At 42.0% G+C, this 25,301-nt stretch overlaps 1 protein-coding gene across 4 annotated transcripts in view; it reads right to left on the bottom strand.

Moving 5' to 3' along the window:
- IRAG2 (inositol 1,4,5-triphosphate receptor associated 2) overlaps positions 1-25,301 on the bottom strand; it is a 40,789-nt gene that overhangs the window by 1,382 nt on the left and 14,106 nt on the right. Inside the window, exons 16-39 of one of the 4 annotated variants that reach the window (XM_075113816.1) lie at positions 22,757-22,920; positions 21,078-21,192; positions 20,492-20,654; positions 18,223-18,284; positions 17,236-17,298; positions 16,149-16,254; positions 14,828-14,975; positions 13,936-14,017; positions 10,419-10,465; positions 10,271-10,335; positions 10,031-10,147; positions 7,821-7,903; positions 7,612-7,681; positions 6,781-6,835; positions 6,667-6,694; positions 5,966-6,106; positions 5,390-5,524; positions 4,393-4,540; positions 3,447-3,490; positions 2,695-2,772; positions 2,526-2,590; positions 1,973-2,074; positions 1,692-1,796; positions 351-599 (exon numbers count right to left, since the gene is read on the bottom strand). In XM_075113816.1, the coding sequence (XP_074969917.1) occupies positions 356-599; positions 1,692-1,796; positions 1,973-2,074; positions 2,526-2,590; positions 2,695-2,772; positions 3,447-3,490; positions 4,393-4,540; positions 5,390-5,524; positions 5,966-6,106; positions 6,667-6,694; positions 6,781-6,835; positions 7,612-7,681; positions 7,821-7,903; positions 10,031-10,147; positions 10,271-10,335; positions 10,419-10,465; positions 13,936-14,017; positions 14,828-14,975; positions 16,149-16,254; positions 17,236-17,298; positions 18,223-18,284; positions 20,492-20,654; positions 21,078-21,192; positions 22,757-22,920 (2,430 nt within the window). In that variant the 3' untranslated portion in view covers positions 351-355. Of the gene's footprint in view, positions 1-30; positions 600-1,691; positions 1,797-1,972; positions 2,075-2,525; positions 2,591-2,694; positions 2,773-3,446; positions 3,491-4,392; positions 4,541-5,389; positions 5,525-5,965; positions 6,107-6,666; positions 6,695-6,780; positions 6,836-7,611; positions 7,682-7,820; positions 7,904-10,030; positions 10,148-10,270; positions 10,336-10,418; positions 10,466-13,935; positions 14,018-14,827; positions 14,976-16,148; positions 16,255-17,235; positions 17,299-18,222; positions 18,285-20,491; positions 20,763-21,077; positions 21,193-22,756; positions 22,921-25,301 lie in introns of those variants that run through there. The other 3 variants (XM_075113825.1, XM_075113835.1, XM_075113843.1) reach the window with 3 other exon arrangements.

The raw sequence follows: 25,301 nt of genomic DNA on the forward strand, positions 1-25,301 counted from the left end.
AAAATAAGTTCTTTATTCTCTTGTGGCTAGACCACTTGGTCATATTTATGGTTAGCTATGTTTAAAATTACTGTTTTATTGTAAACCTGAATGGAACTGAGGCCCTTTTAGGTACTTGGAATGATGACTTTTGTCAGAATGGGGGGAGGGAAGGGGGTGGATGGATTTTTTTTCCAATTTCAAGTCAGGCTTTAAACAAACACACACACACACACACCCCCCAACAGATCTTTCCCTAAAAAATACCTACAACCCAACAAAACAAACCCAAACACGTAACCTTAAATACACTATCTCAGCTTTTCATACTGTCATCCAGAACTTGGAAGCATAACTACAAAAGTCAGAACCTTTGTTATACTGGGGGTGGTCCATTGTGTTGAAGTCCTGTATATGGCCACAACAGTTGCTGTAGTGAAGTCCAGGAGTCCCCAGTTCCTACAGGTGCTGCGTCTGCTGGTCTTTGAAGAGACAGCCCAGTGAGGAAGCTTGTAAGAGCAGCAAGCAGTACCAGGATGGATACAGAAACCCAGAGAGTTTTGTTAGCGTTGGAAAAGGAAGCCTTGAAATGGGATGCCCACGATGACATTAGATTGCATCTGCACAGAAGAGTAAGTCATAGAGTGGTTCAGTTTTTCTTCAGAACTTGGAAGCTCTCCTCCCCCACCCCAGAAAATACCCTAAAGCAAGCCAGGCCCCACAAACAAACTTACAGATCCTTAAATATCAAAAGCAACAAGGTTGTTACTGTACTGGGAGCTACGTACAATCATAGCTTATGTTCTGGGTTTAGAAATGCTGACTTTGATAAGCAAGTTCTTGATAAGCTATTTAGGAAACTGACCCAACCCATGAGCCCAGTTCTGGCATCCATACACCCTGTTCCCTGCTGTCTTTCTGAAGAGGATCCACAAAAGCTGCCTTGCAGCTCATGAAGAAATCTTGCTTGTAGAAAGTAATGAAAAGTGCTGGCCTTATGTTTTGTTGTTTACCAGGGCTTTGGTGCCTTCCTTGAGATTAGGGAGAAGCCTTACCCTCGCTGACTATCCAAATCCTAGACCTCACATGACATTGGGTACCTCCATCAAACAATAGAAGGAAATATTTGTTCTTCTCAGCCTTACACACTAGCATAATTGTATTGTCTCCCCCTTGATCAGGAATGCTCAAAATGGAGGCTTCGCATTAGAATAAGCCGTTTCTCTGCAGAGACAGCAGATCTCCTTTCCTGTAAGGCAGGGGCTTCCAAGGGATGCTTGTTTGGGAGAGGACTCTCTCCCTTGAACTTGAAATGTCCAGAGGAATTAGCTGGAGTAGTCTGGAGTTAGTCTTGATAACTGCTTGTCTCTCAGCATGTGCCAAAACTGCTGTTAAGTTTTGCACATGCCTCAAATCCTTGACCGTTTTTACAAGAGTAGATGTTTGCTGACCTAGTAGCCTAGCCATAACAGCTGTCACAGAACAACCTAAAGCGGGGGGATCATAGCATGATGCTCCTCTTTACCTCATCATTTAGGATTAGTAACAAATCCTTGGTGGGGCAAGTCTCTGGCACCTGAGATTACTCATTCCCTGTTGATATGTTTAAGAAGTTGGCATTAACAACCAAACCAAAGCTACAGCTTTGCTTCCTCTTCCCATGTCCACCACCCAAACATTGCTTTACCTCACGATGATGTTAGAAAACTTACACTGACTCTAGGTTCCATTTTGATGAATATTTTCCTTTTTCAGAGATACTTTCCTTCCTTGATGGTTCTTCTTGTACTTCAGTAGGTGATTCTGACTGCTCATTTCTGTAAGCAAACATCAACAGTTCCAAAGCTTTTCTTTCCATCAAGCATTCAGTTTGACAGAGCTCACAATAGCTTGACTTTATAACCCTGATCAGGTGGTGGACAGTTAAGAGTTCATTAAACAAAACCAACCAACCCTGCACACACACCTCCGAGGAGGTTGCTGTTGAACTTACTTTGTTTCAGCATGTTCGCCTTCATACTCTGCCCAGGAATACGTGCTAATGAACCGCTGTAGCGAAGGACGCTTCTCATTTTGCTTTGCTCCAAGTCGTCCCCTGTCATATTTTAAAGACATTTGCTTTAACTTCCCCATCAGATATATATCAGGAAATGGGAAATGCAGCAACAGCCTACTCATTTGGGTAGGCCTTAGACAAATAAGTTCCAAAATCAGTTGCCTAAAATTAGGCTTCTTTAAAAACAAAAAAACCCCTCAGATCCATCAATGCCAGCTGCCTAGATTTTATATTTTAATTCTAAAGCAAGAAAGTCAAAGTAATTTTTTAAAACTCTCAACCCTTAATAAAAAAAATAATTTATAAAAAAAGACTACCTGTAACATTTAGTCACGAAGGCTCATTTACCTATTGAAGCATGTAAAACTAACATGAAAGGTGTAGCCTAAACGTTATAACCTTCAAAATGCTCCATAAACTGCTTAACACAGGCACAGTTAGAGTTGAAAAATATTTAACCTTATTCAAAGACAAGCCCAAGTAACTTTACCAACTGCTTGATCTCCTGTTGAATTTATCACTCCGTTCATCTCCATCAGGTTCATGGAACTGGGCCTAGAGAAGAAGTTTGACACGCTTACTGCGTTGGTATTTTCACGCTTCAGCCCAGACGGTTTTGAGAAGGTAAAGCGCCTCACCATCCGGAAACCCTTACTTACCAGCGGCAACCCAATACCTGCACTTCCAGCACTCCTAGGCAATGTTGCAATGCTAACTCTTCGTAGGGATGATGATGGCTATACAAATAAGAGGCATTACTGACTCTATCAAGGAATGACTAGATTACTCACTGATCACATAAAATACCAATCTGTTTTTATACAAACTATATATAAAAGAACCCTTAGATGTTAATACATAGCTTGAAGTGACACACAAATCATAAGCACAGCCCAAACCATATTCTTTAAAGCAACACCTTTCCACATTAACTGCTTTTCCCCCCTCCTAAGCATCTGAAGTGAGGCTGGCTACACAGCTTCCAGCAAAATACTGAAATTGAAGCCATCTAAATTCTCCTAATGGTGCTCACAGGAATTCCTACAGTTAATTTGAATTGCTCCCATCTATTTTTTTCCACCTCTTTGTGCTAAACCCTTCTTCTGTAGCCCCGATGAGAGAACCGTACATGAATAATATTTCTTAACCATTGCATAAGAGCACAGCCATTTCAGCTTCTGCAAACACTTCATCTTCTAAGTGGGACCACATGCAGTTCCCTCAGGTTGGTGGGGGTGACTGAAAAATATATCCTCGTGTTTGAGGACATCGGCCCATATTTGAGACAAAAAACTGCCAGAGTCAAGCATGTACCAGAGCACCAGCGCTTCACAAGGCAAAGAAAAACACAAAAGACACACATGCTTAAAAACACACTTGAAATTTCACGTTACGCTGTGATGGCCATTACCTTAAAGTTAAAAGAATTTGGTAGCTTTTTATTTGTAGATTCATCTGTGAAGAGAACAAACATCAAAAAGGCTTACAGGAACGCAGTGAGCTTTTTTTGAAACTAAAGGTCTGACTTTTTGCAATATCTGTTTAAGCAAAGAGCGTATCAGAATGCTCTCAGAAAGCAGATGAAATAGGAAGCTTTATCCTGAAATCACATTAGATAAGTTCATAATATTCACACATTATACATCCCCTACAAGCATCAGTTTCTGTCGCTATCATTAAATGTTTTCTTCTATTATCAAGGCAGTGTCCTGTAACAGGACAATCTTTTACAGTCAGAAGGGAATAGCCTGTGATTCAGAAGGCTCCCGCAAGGATTTTACTGGTGTGCAAGACTGTCCCTTCTGTTTTTAAAAAACATGCTCTGTTTTTCAGAACTTAATCCTTCTGTGGTAAAGCCACAGGTGCACAGCACCGTCTGAAAATCCGACCACTGTACCATCTGCTTGGAGGGGGAAATTCAGAACACCTGCACTTAAGGAGTTTATAATTCATATTTAGAAAAGAGCAGAAAGCATCTGTAGAGAGCAGTCAAAGCTCAGCTACCTAGAAATAGCTACTGGGAATGCTCCAGTGTGAGTGAACACCCAAATTTACTGCTCACAAGGAATAAAATTATCACCACCATATGCAATACTCTTGTCTAAAAGCCAGGCCTTTACTGCTTACTTGCAATATTTCCCCCCTTCCCCAAGATTCATGACAGTTTATCTAAAGTCTAATTTCAGAGTGGTTTTTTACTAACAGTGTTAAGTAAATTACTATTCCCCCCCCCCTTCTATTTTTAGGACAGGAGATACAACAGTCATATAACCCCTCCCCACCTAATATGTTAAGCTTCCATTAGATAAGCATCTATCTGGCAGGTGCTAGAAAGAGGAGAGACAAAGCAGCTTTACCTCGATCTCCAAGAGAACTAAAGGATCTCTCATTCTGGAGCAGGACCTGTTTCAGCTCCTCAAGTTCTGCATGTTCTTTTGCGTACATGCGCTTCAGGTTTTCCACATGTTGAATCATTACTTCCACAGCCTTGCTGACACGGCTCTCCTAATAGAACAAGTGCAACAGCAGTAGATAAAAGCAGCAGCTCTTTGAGGAACTGCATCATGTTTAGAGTTTAAGACTTCCCGCCCATCGTCCCCCTCCCCCAACCATCTACGCTCATCTTGTATCATCACAATGCAACATCCTCTCATTTTTGCCCACCTTTCCAAAGTTTCACTACAACCCCTTTCTCAACACTTGCCCAAGTTACAAGTCTCATTTCTCCAGTGATTACTCTTACTTTAAAATAAATTAGTCTCCATTTTCTCAGCCCTTACAACTCCTCCTCATCTCTTTCTCTGATCTACAGTCTCAGCTGCCACCACGCATTTGCTAGTATTGCCAAGTCATATTTTCATGCTGTTCTTTGGCATTATACACAATTACACATAACATTTGAGCAGGTCTTTGTAAATTTCCGTAGATTTAACTCATTAGCTGCCCTTTCCACAAGGCACAGAATTACCATTAGAGCATCAAGGCTATCGTTACCACATCGCATTCTTGTGCTCTTAATTGTACACAACGCTCTGATGCAAACTTTTTTCTGGATTTTTTTTTTTGTTTGGGGTGGGGTGGTTTTTTTTGTTTTGTATCGGGGCCATATTTCTGTTGTATGTTTTTGCACAGCATTAGTGCAACGTAGCTGCTCTCTGTAGTGCCTAGAATTCCTTATAACACCACAAAGAAATCCAAGAAAGATGGGACTAAGCTGTACTGGTCAGCCTGCTTTACACACACAAGATTCCCAAACCTAGTTCTGGAATCGGAAGCCTAGCAAACCAACTGCTATCCCTTTACATCTAGGAGCTTTTAACTTTGTACAAAATACATTTACATAGAAATAGTTACCTGATTAATAGCTCCCAACATCTCTGCTCTACTGGCAACTCGGGCTGCATACTGGCTAAGGAACTGCAAGCTTTTCTGCAACTTCTTAATAATCTCCTGCGCTTGGTTATCTTCTTCACACAAAGGAACTAAAGCCTAAGAGGCATATTGATAAGAAAAACAGTGTGAGCTATTTGTAAAGAAAGAAGGGTGAACCCAGCTGATGACACCGTGGGGTTGTGTTCATGACCACACGGTCAAAAGATCAGCATCCAACATCCTCAGTCAGTGTAACTTGATGCAGACCTCCAGTGGGCAGAGACTTCTGCTTACCTACCGTAAAGTCAGCTGAAGACAGAGGCTCTTACCAGATGTTTGTGCAACAGGAAAATTCCCTGCTGCCTGAGCGCACAACACTCAGATGAACGTTACCCCTCAAATGTTACGTCTCCCATATTTCAAGTGCATCACATAAGAACTTGGTTCAGATTTGCTTATACCATATTACACACACGCATTCCAAGAAGAGCTGTATTAAGAGAGACACTTTCACAATTGTTCATGCCATCCACCCTACCAGCCTTGGCTAATACTAACCTCTAACATCTTTAGGGCATTTGTGATCTCCTTTTTCAAATTTTCTTCAGCCAAGTCTCGGGACCTTTCTTCAAGCCTCACTCTCTTGTCCAAGGTAAACAAGTCACATTTAAAACCTAAAGACAGCCTCAGAAATTCAGCCTGTTGTGGGAGAGGAAAAGATTTCAGAGTAATCCAATTGATGCGGCAGCTTTTAAAGTAGGTTTGGATTCTGACATGGCATTTGGGACTCTACCCCACAAAGCTATAGGAGAGATACAGAAGAGAAAGCAAACACAGCCCACTTCCACAAAGCCAGTCTTCCCATCTGTAGTGATGGAGGAAATAATCTGCAGCCGGAATAGGTGATATCCTGGCAGCACACAGCATGCCATCTGTGCCTTTTCACAAATCTGTCTTGAATAAGCATGTTCTGCCTGGGAGGAGGTCACCGCTATGCTCCTTCAAGCTTGCAAACAAATGTTTTAGTAGTGACAAATCTTTTGTTAAGTTTTACAGATTGCCACCTTTTCCCATCCCACCCCTTCCAAAATTTCCATTGGGCTTCGAAAAACAGGTTTCAGAAGCCAGCTCATGGAATTACACCAAGTTTAAGCTACTCAGCATCATTCTTTTATGCAGGAAAAGATATTAATCAGGACTCGTCAACAAGATCTTTCTGTTGTCCGAGACACTTCAGGATACAAGCAGTCAAGACTTACCTCCACTTCTTTCTCATTAGGAGAGTCACTGTAGGGTAAGAAGAAGGAATCATGTAACAGACTGAAGCTTTAAATTCATACCGTCAGGTAATCATTGAAAGTCAAAACACTTACGACTCATTTTGCTTTGTTTTATCTCCTTTAATGCCACCTGCAGCGGGTGAACTCCCTGAGAAGAGAGGGAAAAAAACCCCAATGTTCTCAAAGTGAAAACACAGAAAGTCTTTTAAGCTCCAACAGAAGCCACTGTTAAAGATTTCCAGTGTTAAGCTCTTGCTAATAAAAACAGTTTGTGTACCTCAGAGTACATTGGGGTTAGTGTCAGTAAGACAGCACAGCAGTGTCACTTGTACAAAGCCCCAAAAGTTCGTCGTTTAGTTGGCTTCAACTGGTGTTTAATCTGTGCAGGAATGGTTAGTTATAGGCTTTGGTTTAAGTCGCCAGCCAATAGGTCTGGGATGTTACATGACTTACATCACTAACTTTTAGTGAACTCCAAAGACAAAAGGTGAGGCGATTAGAAGAGTAGAAATGTCTAAACACAGTTCAGTAGAAACATCATCCCGCTTGTCTATATCATATTACTAAGCTCTAGCTAGCAGAGGATGCTGCTTTCAAATCTTTGGGGAGAGCAGGCATGCCAGAACTGTTTCAATATTGCAAGTCCTAAGAAATGTTCCCTCCTGTCTAGAGGAGGATGGAGCTGATTAGATCAGTATCTGTAGAAATCAGAGAAGCAGGTTTTGCAGGACAACATTTACTTCTCTCCACTGCTAACCCATTTTGATCTCTAACTGCAGCTACTATTCCTTAAAATAAAAACCTGTCATAATAATTGGTGCGGGGCAGGCAGCTCTCTGCACCTCTTTACACAGGTCTTGACACAAGTGACCAGGATACACGCTCCAGTGAGTTACATGAATGTGTTCAGCAAAAACCTCTTACCTTTCTTACTGGGAACTGCAGCTGGTGCTTCCTCACTCTGCTCTTTGTTTTTCTTTTCCTGGCCCACCTCCTAAAGACATATGAGAGACTAGTTATGGGAAGGGAACAGCCACCACACCACTGGAGGGACCTGTCCCCTCCTGCAGTGTTTTTCTCTGTCACTGCTCAGCCAAACCAGCTCCATGTTTCACTGTCACTGGGACTCATACCGGGTCTTGCTTTAGAACGTTTTGAAATGGGGTTTTGTGTTCTTCCGTCACAGGGCAGAATTTCTTCTTGGTCAGATCCGCTTCTGGGGAGAAACATTCCCAAAACCAAATGTAACTATAAAAATAAAACCAACCTCCAATACCCAGTGCACTAGCCGCAGACCAACAGGGCTAAAAAAATTGCAGCAAATGTCGGGAGAGGACATTAAGAAGGAGAGGCAGCAGCAAAGAACAGTACAGAGGAATAAAGAGAGACGTGTGATGATAATTATTGTTGGCTTGAAAAATATCCCAGTAAGAGGTGTTACATGTCTACAAGTGAGAATATTACTCCTGGTTGTAGTTGCTGTAGTTGAAGTTGCGAGAGTTTCAGTAATATTCCCTTGGATTAGTGAATTTCATTATTTTGCTACCAGCATAGGGGATTTTTAGTTTGTTTGATTGCTGTTTAAAGAGACAGTTTATAATTAATTTTTATTTGGAATTCTATAAGCACAGAAATGCATTAAAAAAAATCCCATGTGCAAGCTAACAGGGGAAGTGATGAGTATTTGTAATTCTTTTGACATTACAGAATGCCAGATGAAGCCAATAAATAGATGTTACTTCAGCTGCCATTACAGAGGTGCTTGAGCACAATCAGATCATGAATCACCACAGAATCACCGGTTGGAAGGGACCTCAGGCATGCCTTTGTGGTATTTCAGACATCCGTAGCTTAAAACATAGTCTGACACTTGGACTGTCCTTTGTACCCAAAAATTGGACTAGGAGATGCTGAAAGAACCAACAAAATAACTCGTTCCCAGAAGATGAACTGACAAGTTCAGGAACTGATAATGAATGTTTATATTCATTTCAACCGGCAAGTGCTGCAATTTAGAAAAGTTTTAGAAAGTATTTAAGAAACTGAAGAAAGTCTGAAAGCCACACTAATTTCTTGTGTAACAGTAACTCTGGTAGCTATTTATACCTTTTAGAATATCTAGAATTTTTCTTCTTTTCTGTGTATGTAGTCATACACATACACCCGCACAGATGCGAGCCAAAGAAATGACACAGGGAAGGAAAAAAAAAATTAAAACAACCAAAAACACTCCCCCCACCGATCCCCTTCAGGTTTGAAGTACTTTCTCTTTTCATCCTTCACCTCTGCTTAGCACTCCCTTTTGTCCCTGCTGATGTTTGCAGCAGCCGTACATATCTGACCTGGCTCCCAAGCACCTTTAGAAGACATTGTGTGGTACTAGCAAAAACCACAAGTGGAGATTCATCATATCTCCGTTCTAACACTAGAAACACTTTCTAGTCAGAGATGTACAACAGGCAGCAGGATTCTCAGACTTTAAAGGTATTTGGACTCTTTCTGATGTGTTTTGCATATCTGTTTCCTCCTTGCCAAAGGCACCTAGACCACATATGAAAATTAACAGTAGAGGCAAATTAGTAGAAAAAAAAGGTTTAAGTGAACAGACTGAATTAGATTTCAGGAAGGTAGTACTAAAGAAAGAAACAAAACCAAACAAGAAACGATGACAAAAAGTCTTATATTTAGGTAAAGGTTAAAAAATGGTTACAAACAAGCATGCACATGTATTCTGTGCTGCTTATTCAGATCAGGTTTTTTAAAAATAGCTTAAATACACTGTGTACGCATACTCCGGTTTTGTTTTGCTTTTAGTTTTTAAAGGAAGAAGCACCAACAATGCGGTAAGAATAATTATTCTGGGTGTTGGTGGCTATAGCAAGAGACTGCACCATACACAAAGGCCTCTATCCTCACGTCTCCTCTTGACCCATCCCAGCTTCTCTTGCGCTGAGCATCAGTTTTCAGTCTTTCAGTCTATCTGTGCCACTAAACATTTTAAAACCATGAGAACATTCTCTCTGCTCCCAAAGTCACCTGGGGTTTAGTACCCACACAACATTTTGCCATCTGACCAGAGGTTAAGATTTCATTAAGTTACTTCATGTTTACTTCTTGCAGTGCCACAGGCTACCAGCCACCTGCAAGTAGGTAAACCTTTATTCCTGCTCAGAGTTTCAGGGAGGGTAGAGAGCACTTGCAGGCAAAAGGGTGCTCAACAACAGAAAGTCACAAGTTGTCATTAAGTTATTGTTCTTACTCAGCTTCCTCACTTCAAAGGTGTGCTGGAAGCAAGCTGTTTCCTCACTGCATGAGTGCCAGCGTGCTGCGGCAGTTACTGTACCTGACACAGGACCAGCCGGATCCTTATCATTGTTTTTCTCCTTTGCTACAGAAGTTGGCACATCTTCCTCTTTTTCATGTGAGCGCTTGGGTGATTTTTCGTCCATAACAAGGCAGCCTACAGATCCAGGCAACAGAAGACAGAGCTCTTACTGTTCAAAGGCGCAGACTTGAGCATATCTATTTCAAAGCCTCTCAGTGCAAAAACTTCACACATCTGTGCCCCAGATTAAGAGCTTACCTGTTACTGGTGCAGTGCTTTCCAAAGAGGATGTAAGAACTTCTTGGGGTGAAGTTAAGTGATCACTGCCAAAATAAAATTCTTTCAGATACTTATCCATATTATACAATCTTGATAAAGGCTTTTAAAAGCTTGTACAAAGCCTGACCTGGATGGGATCAGACTGGCTGGTAGTGTTGGCTCTGCACAGTCAATCTTAATGGAAAGAGAAAAGAGTTAGTATCAGGGGAAAGGTTGCCGTGTGAACAGCAAATTTGTATGTCAGTTTTAATAGTTCCCCCAGCTGTTCCTAAATTATTTCAGAGTGAAGAACTAGATGGTAACTGCATACAGATTCATCCGCTAGTCTAAAGCCACCCATACACACAGTATGTAGCTTAGCATGTTATCATTATTAGGAGTGATAACTATGTTTCTGCAACAATCTTATCTCAGGAATATCATACTTAGAGATGTAGTTTGGTTCCTGTCTTCACGTTTTGCTTCTAACGCACATTTTTGAAATGAGCGACATACACGTTACCATGCCACTGTTCTACCTTAATGCTGTACATCAAGATATATCCATTTTCAAGGTCTTGACCTCAAACCCCACAAGTGAGGTGCACAGGGCTTCACTCAGCTATAGATGTCAGACCCACTTAGGTAAAAAAAAAAAATGCATTACTAGTTACAGCTGGACCGAGCAGATAATTCAGAACACAAAACTTTCATGTTGCGTTGTACATTTTAGTGCGTATCTTTGAATGATGCTGGTTTTCAATATTATATATAACAGTTACTTAGCCAGTTCAAAAGGCTTTGGGCCTCCTCCGTTGTATGCAAACAGCAGAGAGGAATTCAGCAGTTAAAGGCTGGTACGTAGTTTTGCTCATGTTCCTCTAGCCGCTACAGTGCGGTTCTGAACCCGAGTCTTATCACATCACAGACAAAAACAACATCCTCTTAAGTCTTTTAATGCAACAAGGGAGACACCGAATGAGAAATATCCCTCTCCCTAATTTCACCCTGGATAACTCCAGCTTGCTTACTCAATTGATAGGTTGATCTCTCTTTATGGGTGAAAATACAGGGTGAAACAGAGGTTTAAAGGGTTAAGTCAGTAACGACTTGGGATGAACTCCACCCACTCCAAGAGGAGTGCTGAATAGAAAAAAAAATCCCAAACCCATCTCCAAGCAGAGAAGCTATGAGGCTAGCCAGCTTTGGGTGTCTCCCTACATATCAAGTGCCCAAGAACAGTATTGAAGTGGGGGAGACACAACAGAAAAAAAACATCAGTGAGTGATCTATGTTCTGGTACCTTCCTTTCCCCCCCAGTTGTCCCCAGAAGACCCAGGAAACACAGCAAAGTTGAAAAGGAGGTGACCAAGACCCCCCAGTCACTTCTGAGAGCAACCGACTGCTTCCAGCATCAGTAAGTGCCTTCTCTCTCTCCCTCTCCTTTCCACTCCTCCACCCATCAGAGCCAGACTGCATTCACAGAGCCTTGCCCCAGCCAACCAAATGTTTCCTCTAATGCAAATCCAGACTATTTTTATTCTTATTTGAATTCTCTATTAAGCTTAAGGAAGTAGAGCATTGCATTTGCCTTGTTCAGGCCATTAGGTCGACAGGACTATTGGAGAAAGGTGAAGATGAATAGCATGTTGGAATGAAAACAAAAGAAGTCTAAAAGGCTTTAAAACAAATGCACACACACCCCAACACACCACCCAAACAAAAAAGCCTTGCATCACCTGGAACTGACTAAAGCAATACATTATTCTACATGCCCTATCCCTCCCCAGGTAACCACATGGTCAGTGGTTTCTGTGTGCACTGAAGGAAAAGCCTCTGTTCAGTTTTTAAAACCTCAGACTAGCTATTTAGGACTGTGAGCTCCCATGGATTGCACAGGGTACACTTAAAGAGAAGAAAACAAACATCCCACACACTATATTTCCTAATAAAATCTCTTTCCACAGAGCAGTAGAGAATGGTGGTTCTTCCTAATAAAAGGATTGTGTCAAAGATGATCCTGCAGTACAATCCTAATTAGTTTTTTCCCCCCTCCATCCCTTCGATGAGCACAACAATCCAAGGATCGTCTATCACAGCAGACAAGTTCTGACCACAGTCTTGTATAACTCCTCCCAGACAAGCACTAACATTTGGAAGGCCTATCATCTGGGTTTTGGACTGTGATACAACTTACAGTTTATAAATCAAGTATAAGAAAACCCCAAGCTTCATCTGGTTCTCACAAGAGCTCCTTTACTGAATAGCCCCTAAAATCCTACAGTGACAATGCTTTGACAAAATAATTTGAGTTACTTACATGCTGGAGGGCTCCATCTGCTCAAACATCTGCAACCACAGTGTAATAAAAAAAATAAAAAACCCCAAAAAACTAGGGAGACTTTTCCTGTTAAACAAGGATATCCAAATTTTGCTGCACATCACAGCAGATAGAACAGATACTGGACACAGCCTGTTTGCCTTTTCTCTGGAGCAAGCTTTAACATTTTAATTTTCCCCCTCTAGAATATTCACATGGAAAGTTTATATAAAAAAGCAAAAATGGAAAGTGACATTTCTGAGCCCAGCTGGAATTGCAGAGAGCTCCACAGCGATGAAGCACAGGCATTTCAAACAACTTTGCAAGGCTGTGACTTTCCAGAAGGACTGGATAAAGCAAGAGCCCTTGAGATCATCCTCTTTAAGGTAGCTTATGTAGAAGCAGCACAAGCTAGGAGTTCCTTACCTGTTCTACCCCAACCAAGCAGTCTGCTGAAACCACAGGCGGTCCCCATCACTCTTTTCACCCTCACTACACTTTCTGCAACAACCAGACCACTGCTGCGCTTGCAGGTACCACACGCCAGCTAGGGGATGTCTGAGGTTGCCTGTTGTTAGCCTTGCAAAGGTTATTTCCAGGTTCATAGAAACCACTGACCAGTATTCTACCATCATCACCACCAACACCAATACTGGAATTTGTAAAGCCAATTCGAAGCCCTGTGCGGCAGGGCTGAGGTCTGGATTTCAATAGTGAGTTTTGTGGCACTGAGCACAAAGCACAGCTAGGTTTGCCGAGCTGCAGCTCATCTTGCTGTTGCCATGAGAAAACCAACTGACAGCTTGAGATGTAGATGCAGGATTCAAGACAGCAGTAGAGGCATATCTGGGCACATCAGCTGAAAGTAAGTTTTCATATAGCAAAGATATCATTTTTCAGCTGTTACATGGTAGCCATGGGAGAAAGTGCAGAGAAAGCCAGCATTCACAACTAAAACATCCTGTGGCTTCTTGCAGGTGGATAAGAGCAGCAAAAAAAAAAAAAAAAACACACACACACTCACTTCCCTAGCAGAACTATTACTGCAGAAACAGCACTGTCTCAAGCCTTGAAACCATGTTTAAAATGCTCCCCAGCATGACCCAGATGCATGTGAACATCAAGACATTTGGGTCTATAGCTACAGCATTCCAGAAGCATGCCCAAATAGAAGGGACTACCTTACACAGAACAAGATGTCACAGCACCCTGCTGACTGATGCCAGCTCCGTTCGCCGTGGAGCAGTGCTGATTTTTAGCTGCTCAGTCTGGATCTGGGTCTGTGTAAGGCACTAAATGCTTGAACCCATTCAAAACCACATTGCAGGCACCAGAGAGCACTCACCTCTGCGAGCGAAGAGTCCATCATTGTAATGGAAACAGGAAGGTCTGCATCAGTATAGTTACCAGCAGAGCATATTTTCCACCTGGCAATACACATTTTATTTGCATATTGCCTGAACAACAGAGAGATATAGTGGCCATTTTCCTTAAGCATGTAACAACTGAAGTCAGCATTATCTCTATAGTCAGACAGCTGGTGTCTCAGAGAAAGACAAATTCATCACTAACATCAACCCGTCCTCCCCCAAATAGCAAGAACCACCACCAGTCCTCCCAGCCTCCTCCACACCGCACAGCTCTGCGGAAAGCCAGTGGCAAAAGCTTCAAGATCTGCCGAGTCTTTTGCTGCAGACTGCCTGCCTCTGCATCTTCGGGAACATCCTTATCTTTTAAAATATTCACTGACAATAGTTAGCTAGCTTTCATAATCTCAAGTAGTTCAATCTCTATTTTAAAGATCTAGGGAGGCAGCTCAATAAGCAAAGACCTCAGAACTCCTGCTCTAAATTCTACCCAAAAAAAAGTGACTGCTCAAAGCCAATAGGATTTGGCTCCTAAATGGGAAGTGTCAGTTGCGAGTTAAATACTGAAAACATACACAAGAATGCCTACATCGTGCCTCAGTTCTCCAGCGTGAAACGGAAACACCGTCACTGTATTTGGCTGGTGGTCATACCAACAGTTTCAGTAAAAAGTTTTATTACTTTTGTGAATCGAAGCAAAGTGTTAACCCGTAACACCATTAGCTGACCACCGGGCACCCAGTATTTCCTATAAGATATTCCCTCCTGTTGAACTCAACACGTACTGAGGGTACAACTTTCCCTTGGAACTTGCTAGATCGCACGGACTCTTCCACCCTTCGCCCCAAAGAGGTTATTCTGCTGTCTTACTTGCACCTCACTGACGTCACATCTGAAGCATACGCATCTCCCAGGTTGCAGCTTTCAAACATGCAGCTGCCAGAGCTCTGTCTACAACGCTGATCCCAGCCGTGCACAGGACAGTTATTTGGGCAGGAGGTTTCCAAGGTCAGAGCATCTGTTAAGAGACAAGCATGAAGAGTGGTGGTCATTGGCAAAGTTGGATTTAGTCACATATCAATTTTTTACTAAGTCTAGATTAATCAAGAAGCAGATCAACCAAATACAGATTTATAGTAAGGCAGCTTCCGTCTTGGTACGAGTGGGTTAGGTTATGTGGCCTTAACATATTTTGTAGATGGAGAGTCTGCAGCACCTGGGGATGGGGTTTTCTATCAGCCACGTTATAGAAACTTCCACATAGGACATCTTCGTTGGAGTGAATTGTTTTATGTGGCAGAGGGGGCTGGGAAATAGATCCTTTTTTTGTACCAATACTTGATTGGTGCAAGCTGAGAATGCCTGCCTTATTTGTGGCTGGATTGTGATATTACACCAAGTTGCAAGAACACTCTGAGTCAGCCCACTGAAACAGCCCTTTCAGAGCAGCAGAGTGCTCTTATAAGGAACGAGTGCAGTCAAGCAAGATCTTCTTCCATTTCTCCCAGTATGGCATAGAACTACATTCGAGGATTTTATAGTTTGCATGAGAAGAGACTGTGGTGTACCAGCTTACTGCTGGAAGCAACACTTTGTCTATAAAAGCCCAAACACGCTCTGCAGTTCTGTGGCCCTGCAATGCGTAGATGTCAGGAGTTGTTTTTAATACTCGTAAGGCTCAAGAGTTGCAGGGAAGTATGAACACCTTATGAATGCAGGAGAAATCAACAAATACACTTAATTGATTCTCAGTAGCTACATTACCCGTCCAAGTTTTTAAAGCAGGTCTGACCTCAGCTCAGTAGCAAAATAGCAGGACGTGGCTCGCTATCTCAGTGTGCGCCAGTTAACAGGGTGAATGGGAAGAATATAACTCAAGCAATCTCGATCCAGACTGGAAAGCGTCTTGTCAGGAATACACTTGGATATATGATTTATAACAACAGTTCCTTAAGCTTTTGGGGACTCCCGTTAGGCTGACAGGCAGCCACCTTTCCAGGCCTTTAATTGCAAGCATTATAAACATGGTTCAGCCTCCTGGATTACATGCAAAAATAGACTAAAGCCAACAATAGATTTTCTACAACTTACCAGTACGTTTAGCACCAGCGATACTGTCCTGTACCATCTATCAACTCCTCTGACATTTCAGGAGAGAGACGGAAAAATGGCCAACACCACCGGGTCTTACCTAGAAGAGACGTACTATGCCGGTATGAAATATCCAAGGGCAGTGTCCTGGGAACTTCTGAGCACAAGGTGGGTCCTTTGCTCCACAGTTTAGAGCAATGGAGCTGCTAATAGAAAAATAAATAGCAAGTGCTGCTGTTGTTCAGTCACGCTGAATACATTAATGCCACCAACTCTCCCCCCCCCACGCAGTTGCATCTGCATAATGTAATACTAACAGTTATACAAATACCTCATCTGTTACTTTTTTGTCTACAAAAATCTCACATCCCTAATGGACAGAACAGATACAGGAAGAAGTAGAATTATTCAGTTTTACATTTGGAACAGACGCATTGGTTCAAGCTAGGTCTGGAACTAGATACTACAAAACCAGGCAAGAAGAACAGGACAGGACAACAACAACAAAATAAAACCAAAAACCCGAGAAACCAACAAAACCTTGCTAAAGAAACAAAACCCTAAAATAAAACCCTCCAGCCAAGCCAAGCCAAGCAGACAGGCTGAGGAGAACGTTCTTCCTGTGTCCAGCACCTGCTACACAGGTCAGCTTTCCCGAAGCAGGAGCTTGGCCGCATGGAGACAAAGCACTGCCCCCCACATCCTTTGCCCCTGAATGCACACCACTTGCTCGCTGTTTACTGCTGAAGAGGTGACATCTGAAGATGGCTAGAGGAAACTTCTGAAGCAACAATTACACAGCTCCTTTTGACATAATGTTGCTTAAGAGATGAAAGATGGCAAAGAAATCGGAAGACGCAGCCCCATCTTCAGCTTCTGATCCTTCTCAAAATGCAATTTATCAGACATCTGTGTTTTATCACAGTGACTTCAGAAGTAATAGGAAACTGGTTTTACAATAAGGTTTTGAATATACTTTTGTATGTGTGTATACATGGACATGCATATATCCATAAATATGTATCTCCAATTATTTTTATTGAATGTTTACCTTGGCAAAGTTTCTCACAAGGGAAGTTATTTCCTTCAGGTCGCCAAAAAAAAAAACAAACCACAAAACAAAAAACAAAACAAAATTAGTGTCACATTTTAACAGGCTTAGCAATGGTCATAGCAAACACACTTACCTTCCCTTTTACCGGCTCAGCTGATGTGGGCAGACTGTAGTCAGATTCTAATTCTGCACAGCACTGTTGCAATACAGAAATAGTTTAAGGCAGGCAGATGTAGAAGGAAAAAATAAAAAAGGTAAAAGAAGAGATAGAACACTACTACTGATAATGAAGAAATTGAATTTTATCTTTCTAATTAAGCCATTTCCAGCTATCATGAGAACTATGCAATTGTTTCCCCTTGCGACTTTCAGCCTTTAATTCTGCAGACCTTTATGGACAAATACAAGTTTTATTTATGTGCAGCTTGTCCACAGTTTTGATTCTGCTCCTCTGATGCCCCTGTTACAACCTAGAATACTTTTTAGGAACTTCTGTTTGTCTTTATAGATACCTCGTTATTCTATGTTAAATCCAGAACATTCAGACCCTGAGCTATAGAGCTCCTTACTAGAGCTTGTTGGGAAAAAACGTCTTCCCACAACATCTCCCCCTCCACCCCCTTCCAAACTTGGAGAAAGTATTTTTATGCAAAGCAAAGCACTCTAGAGTTATATAATTTCCAACATATTTCCACAGAGGGGCACAAAGGTAATAACTGTTTCACTGCCTATTCCAATGCCTGGATACTGAGAAAAATTTTACTTTTGTTTTCAAGACTGCAGAAGAGAGCGTTGGCTGTGGGGGACAAATCACACCAAGGCATCAGGGGAAGCTGCCCTCAGCCCCATTTGATATGATCACCAACAACTATTTACAGTGAAGACCAACACCACACCTGGAAGTTCTAGTCCATTTTTCTCCAAAAGGCTGAAGGAGGAAAGCGATAATGCGCAGATCAGTACACACAGTTTACTGCCTCCACAGTTATGCACATGTTAGAAAAGAAGAAAGCAGATGCTGCCAAATTACTTGCAGTTCATCTCAGCTGTAGATGCCCTTCCACCAGAGCACCACCTGTGCAAGCCTACCATTTCTTGTCCCCCCAGACAAACATCGTACCTGACAAAGCAATTCACAGAGTCGCCTTTGAAGCAGTTCCCATCGAAGTGTATTAACAGTTGCTATGAAGAGACATTTGTAAGTCTTACAGGGTTCCTTATAATTTGATAACAAGCCATCTACTGCTGACTACTGCCTATCACAAACCCATTGCCCTTCGCTTTAGTCTAGTTATACCAACATTGTTTTTTTCACAGGAAAGAATTTTAAAAGTGCAATTTGTTTTCAGGTTCCAGAAAACACTGGGCATATTTTCTTCCCTGTGATTACATTTCCCCTTGCCATAAAGAGGGGGGAATGCTACCCCTCATCATCAGCGTTAAGGTGCCACAGTTCTCTGTGGAAATGGAGACTCCGTTACAACTTATTGGAAGAGAAGCATTTGTCCTTCCAATCTGACACCACATATGGACGTTTTAAAGTCAGTGGGCCTTACATTACACTTAGAAACATTTGTTGTTCAAGTTTGGTAATGCCAGGATTTGCCTCTGGTGACTTCTACCTTGATATAAGTCTATTATAGCTTTTACACTGCAGCTTACAATGGGGGGGCGGGGGGGGGGGATGGAGATTTCATTAATGCCATCACATCAGTGCCCAAGGAAAAATTGAAGGCAGCTCTCAGTAGCTCGTTCAGCTTTTTCACTAGATGAAGGCTGTAGGAATTAGCAGCAAGGCACAATCAGACATCTGAAACATAGAAGGAGCTGTGCCAGGCTGACTTAGATTGAAGTAACTTCCTTGGCCAACAGGTTCCCTCATTTCTCATCTATTACCATGTGGGTGGGGGGGAAATACAGGAATGAAGTGGGTAGGTGGGTGGGGAAGAGACCACAACGCAGCCCTTCAGTCAGTAGGGGCACTAGCCCTGTCTGACTTTCTGCAGGAACCAGTATAAAGTATTGCCCTCCCCCACTCCCACCCTTGTTTGTCATCCCTGTTCTTCCTAACACCTTGCAACTTCTCTACACATTTACCAGTTTGTTTCTATTTATCTACAGAGAGAGAGATATTTCTGCAAACTACCTGGAGTCCTTTAAAGCCAAAGTCTCAGTCATTTCCAGGGTGGTCATATTTTCTCAGGGTTTGTTTGGGTTTTGTTTGGTTGATTTTGATTTTTTTTTTTTTTTTTCAGTCAGAGTGGCACCAGTCTCTTCCACATGTCTGGGGTTCTCTCTTTTTTCATTTACTCTAGCTCACTTTGCAGAAGAGCTTTGTCTATTCAGAGTTGGAAAATGACACACTATTTCCATTGTTATGCCTCTTGCTGAAAAATCAACCCCACAGTTTGAAGGAAGGAGTAAGCATGAAAGCAACATAAGCACGCACACGTGAACCATGCCAAAATATTAATCAGAAGTCAGCAAGCACAGTCTGGAGCTGTTTCTGCCACATCAGTGCGTAACAGTTGTGTCTTAAACATAGAGCTAAGATATAGGGTCTCATGTAATTTTTCCTACAAGACAAAGTCTAGTTTCACATAAAGTTGTTTACAATGCACATATATGTTGATCATCAGTCACATTGCCCTGGGAAACACAGGGTTGGCCTGAGGCCAGCCATTCAGTGGGGCTTAAGACAGTCAATGTTTTTTTCCTGTAAGTGATACACACTCCAGAATTTTGAAAGAAAAAGCTGCATGTGCTGGTATCAAACCACTGCATTCTTTAACTGCCCAGGCTTTTGAGGTGCTGATGTTAGCAAGCGAGCAAGAGGTAGTATGGAGTTTCCATGGTTCTGTAACAAAAGTTGCACATGTACGATGCAATGACAATTGCTTTCCGCTAAGGAGAACAGCCTAGTGCCATGCAGTTATTCAAAAACAAAGCAAATACAAGCAGCAAGCAAAATGCAGAACACAGAACCCAGGTCTCTCTGGGGCAGGAAGCTTAAGGAAAAGGGATGACTCTGTTAGGAATAAGGTGGGCTATTCAGGTGTGGGAACAGCACCTTCAGTAAGGGAGTACCAGTGCCACCCAGAGAGTTACTAACCCTTCCTCCTAGTACTGGGGATTTTGTTAGGAGGTTCTGCAGCTTTTGTCCAGCCTAACACCTACTCATGAGGATCCCACCTGATTCTCAGCCCAGATGCCATGGTTGCAGATGTCAAAGGAGGAAAAATAAACAATGGGGAAAAACAAAACCAAAAAACCAAAAAAACCCCACTCCACAGAGCATCTTACCTGATTCCCCCCCTTGGCATAAACTAAATCATAAAGGATTTGCCTGTCCAAGAGTGAATGCTGGCACACTGCCAGCAGTTACTCACTTTTCTGGTCTTCCACCTTTTCTTGAAGCAACTGGCAAACGCTTGTTAAAGCTGCATTCACATCCTTGAGTTTTTGCTGCTCAGAAATGGCTTCCTCTAACTTGCATTTCAAGGATGCGGCTTCCACACAAGCAGAGCGAAAGGCTTCAACTTTATCCTCCGCCTAAGCACAAAACAATATTTAACAAAAAAAGAAGGAAAGAAAAAAGCAGCCTGGTTAACACAAGGAGCCTCTACAGTTGATGTAAATGAAACCAAACTGCATCTGTTCTTTCTCAGGAAGTGATAAAGCTCCCTCTGAACTTCTGCATTTTTACATTGGGGTGGACTGTGTATGGAAGCTATTTTGGGTTTTTTCTTTTTTTTTTTTTTAAGCCACCACAAATATGCAATGCTGCCTCTTTCATCAGCAAACTGTTGTCACCACCCCCTCAATTTTTACTTCCTCTGCTGGTTCCACTTTTGCAATGAGGCACTCCATTCCGAACATGCTATTTCCTTCCCCAAGAGCAGCGATGCATTGTACATAGCCTCTTGCATCTGCTTGCTTATTTTCTGCATAGAAGGAACTAGACTGTCCCCTTACCTGTTTTCTGGCATCCTCAAGCTGCTTTGTAGCTTTTTGCAGCTCTAAACCCAGGGTTTCTGCCTGGCCAGCAGTTTCTTCTTGTAACTGTTTGACAGTTTCTATCTCACGTTGCCTGTGGGGTGAGAGAGCACAAACCACAATCCGTTACTGACATTTTAGAGCAGGCATGGCTGGAAGATGACACACACTAGTTGTTGAGACATGCATCAAGAGCCACATTCAGCTGTTACATTTTGCAGGTCCCCAGGATCCAGCACCAGGGACTTTGTTCTTGTTAAGCACAATTCAACCCAGCAGGAAGATAAGGCTTTTCTATAGCAGCTCCAGAATTAGGAAGGGAATGAAGGTTTTCCCTGGTTTCTCCCCAGCTGAACAGTGGAATGGCTGTGCCAGCCCCAGCCAGCAGGGTACCATAGTAGAAGCTTCTGGAATATCCAGAACACTCCCAAAGAGCAAGTGCTTAGTGGGGCAAACTTTTGCAATTTGGTCAAAAAAAAGAAAAACAAAAAAAAAACGTTGTCTCATGGTTTGGGAGGAACAGTAATCAGATAGAGAGTCAGTCATTCTAGAAAAGGTACCCTGGAGCTATTACTACAGATACTTTCTGAAACACTGGGAAATCAACCTGATGAAGCTGTGTATTTCACTTGACAGCAAGAAGATGCCATCAGAACCAGTACTAAAGATGGCTTTTGAGGAACCCCTTTTCTACTGCAGAAACCCTTTGCCTATTTCTTCTCTAACCCATCTTTTTTTCTTGTTGCTACCACCACAAACAATTTTGATACAGACAATGCAGCTTTAAGAAACCAAGCATCAGTTTTTTTATCAGCTCTTTTCCAAGTGAAGGGAGAACATGTGGGAGGCCTACATTAACGATGTTAAGTGGAAGATGTCAGGCAAAAGTGCAGTACAACTGCTCCACATTAGCTCTGAGGGATGCAAAGCCCTAGGAAGCTGCTTACATCCAAACCCAGGTAGACATGTAAATTTTTTGCACACATTTAGCGTAGGATAGCAGAAGGCTGACACTATGAGTACACCTGGGTTCCACAAAGACAACAAATTCAGATTAGTTGTTACGGCAAAAACACCCAACCCCTTGACTAGCCATTTTCCTGAATGTCTGAGGAGAGGAGGGAGGGTGGACAGGCAGAGGTTTATACCTCCTGTCTTTTGCTGCCATATTAACATCATCAAAACTCATAGCAGGAACCACGTGCCAATACACTGAAATGTCAAGTTACATTTTGATATTTAATAAGTCATTGAAGCTATACCCTTGAGAAACAGAGACATTATATCATGTGGGGCTAGCAATTGTCTCCCAAAACAATAATGCCTGCAGGCATATATTTTACAGGTCTCTGCTTCACACAAAACCAGCAGTTTATTTAATGGTTGCACCTGTTAGATAGGCAGTGCCCTCTTTCTTTAACTGCTCAGCCTGTGGTCTCCCTAGTGTTTTCAAAGGCATCTCCAAGATCATATGTTACTTCATACACAAACCTTAAACTCCCACATAGTGTAATGTTATGCTAAAACCAGATCCACTCTCCAAAACAGAGGATAATTTCATCTGTGAAAAAAACCCTTCAGATTTCTGTAAACTTTGTTCCACAGACAAAAAACTCAACCCAAAAAGAGAGAGACACACACACACTTTGAAGAGGTACCTGGCAGAGAGCTCTTTCTTTAGATGAAGTTGCTCTGTCTTGGTTCTCCTCAGGTTGCTCGCTGTTCTAATAAAATCCTTATCTAGGGTTTCTTTGTATTTTTCCAAGAGATGAAGGTTCTGTATCCAAAGGTGTCTTTTTTCTCCTAGTTCTTGCTTGAGAACCTGTAGAATTTGGAAACTGAGTTGCTATGTTGTTACATGAGGAGCAGAGCCAGAGAGTAAACCAGAGCCCCAATTTACATGGTGAGAATTGATTTCCTTGCTCCACCATTTAGCACCATCACCTACATGCAAGACTGCCAGCAATAAAGAAGGTGGATGATTGACAATATCCTGTAATCTACTGACACAGCATCTGTTTGGGGGAAGGGGGAAGAGAGAGAGAAATGAGGAAAAACACAGTTTAATATGGAATATATTATAAAGGAGAAATGAGTTTCTGTACACCTATTGTACCATTTTATACAAAACCATTGTATTTTGTGCAGTCTAACAGGTTAACAAAGCTACCTAAACTTCAAACCTGTGTGCTCTAACTCCTGAATCTGAAGGGATGTGGGAACAGAGACTAGACTGTGTTAGTACTTAAAAAGTCTTAAAGTACAAACACTTAAAAGATGGAGCAATGCATAACCATTTGCACAAGAAAACATAAGCCTTCCGCATACTAGCTCAATCTGACCTTTTTTCAAAAGGTTAATTCTTAGTCAAAAAGCCACTCTCAGCCTTTCTTTCTGGGCAGATCTAGGGTACACAAATAGTCCTCTTCCTCTTTGCGCCTTGTAAAACAAATACATGGTTGGAAAGTACTTATGGTAAGCATGGCAGAAGATTGCATGGCCCATGATGGAGTATTTACAATTTACCCCAGAAAACCTCCATCACAAGACACCCAGATACAGCAACAAAAAACATAAGAGAGTTTTAATAATGACCACCTTGCAGAAATCCCTAAAAATTTATAATTTAGACATCTATGACTTTCTTCAAGGTACAACTAAGTCTGTTGGCACCAATCTGAATTTGTATTGCCGCAAAAACAAAACAAAAAACCCACCCCAAACCAATAAATCCGTATTTCAGTTTGTCATACATTCCTAGCAGATGAAATCTGTCCAAGGCATGACCCCTGTGACAAAGGCTTCCAGTTTTACCTCTGACTTGTAGGGAGAAAAAGGGGAAGATGATAAAAATGAAGTGTTAAGTAACACTGCATCTTCTGTATTTCTCTGAAGAGTGACTTGCAGTATAACAGACTGAGAAAGAGGAATCCAGTCCTCTTTCCTGGCCTTGATCAGCTGAACATGCGAAAGAGTCCTCACAGCTTTTAAAGAGCTGTTAAAGAGAGTCAGACAGTGGTCAAGTAAGAATGAGGCTCATATTTCTGCGGTTTTACATTATTCAAAGGGGAAAACGTCAACCCTACAAACATGGGCCACGATACCTACTTGCAAGTTAGAGTTTAATGTTGTTCGTGAGCTTCAAACAGAATAAAAAAAAAGCATAGCGCAGCAAGTACCATGCTACAAAGAGAGAGAGAGAGCGCGCACGCCCTGCGCAGTATTGCTAGATAGGTTTACTGGGATGACATGGGATGTGACCATGTGCAAATGACCACATCCTGAAGATCAGTTTCTCAGCCAAGGAACAGGCAGCCCTTGCTCTTAGAAATAGCATGGTGTTGACACATAAGCAGTACAGGCTTATCAGGTCACATGTACCACAGTCTTATCTTCTAGCAGGAAAAGGGTGAAAAAGTTTTTACTGTCACCATCTACACATGCTTAAATATATGTATATACTCACAAAAACACAGGCACGCTTAAAATTTACTTATAATATACTTTAAAACATACTTAAAAATACTAGAACGCAGAAAAACACGTCCATAATATATTTGACAGGAAATGGTGGGAAGTGTTTAGGTTTCAAGTGATAGTGCATGGTCCAAGATTTAATTCCTTTTTTTCTACAGAAGCTTCCTCTGAGGGTGGAAGCAGCTCCTTTGACTCTTTTTCTGGATTTACTATTGTTCATCTCCATATACCGTGTTTCCCACGTATCTGGCTTGTTCTAGCTAGGTGAAGACAGTGCACTTCCCATGAGGTCACTTCCCATCCCCATGTGTCCCAGAAGGACAGGACTTTTTATTTAAAAAAAAAAGACATCTTGTTCTCCCTTGATCCTCTGTTAGCTGAGTTTTCAAATGCATTGCTTCCTAAGGAGCCAGAACAGAATTTATTTGCCAGATCAGCTCCAACATCCACACCAAAAGTTTTCAGCTTCACATGTTTAACAGGAATGATCCCAACATGAATGTAAGTTAACAAGCATTTTTCAGCTATGACAACTTTAAGGGAGGAAGCTTTTAGTCAAGATCAAAGAGTTACAGCACTACATGAGCCAGCAGTTCCCTAGAGTCTACCCAAAGTCACACCAGGGCGAAGAGACAGACTCTTGCACATTTTCCAACGGGAAGCTGTCAGGATTTACACAAATAAAAGAAAAAAAACCTATAACAGCTGCCTGCAGGACTGGATGGC

This window comes from Phalacrocorax aristotelis, chromosome 1, assembly GCF_949628215.1.
Source record: "Phalacrocorax aristotelis chromosome 1, bGulAri2.1, whole genome shotgun sequence".
Lineage (NCBI taxonomy): Eukaryota > Metazoa > Chordata > Aves > Suliformes > Phalacrocoracidae > Phalacrocorax > Phalacrocorax aristotelis.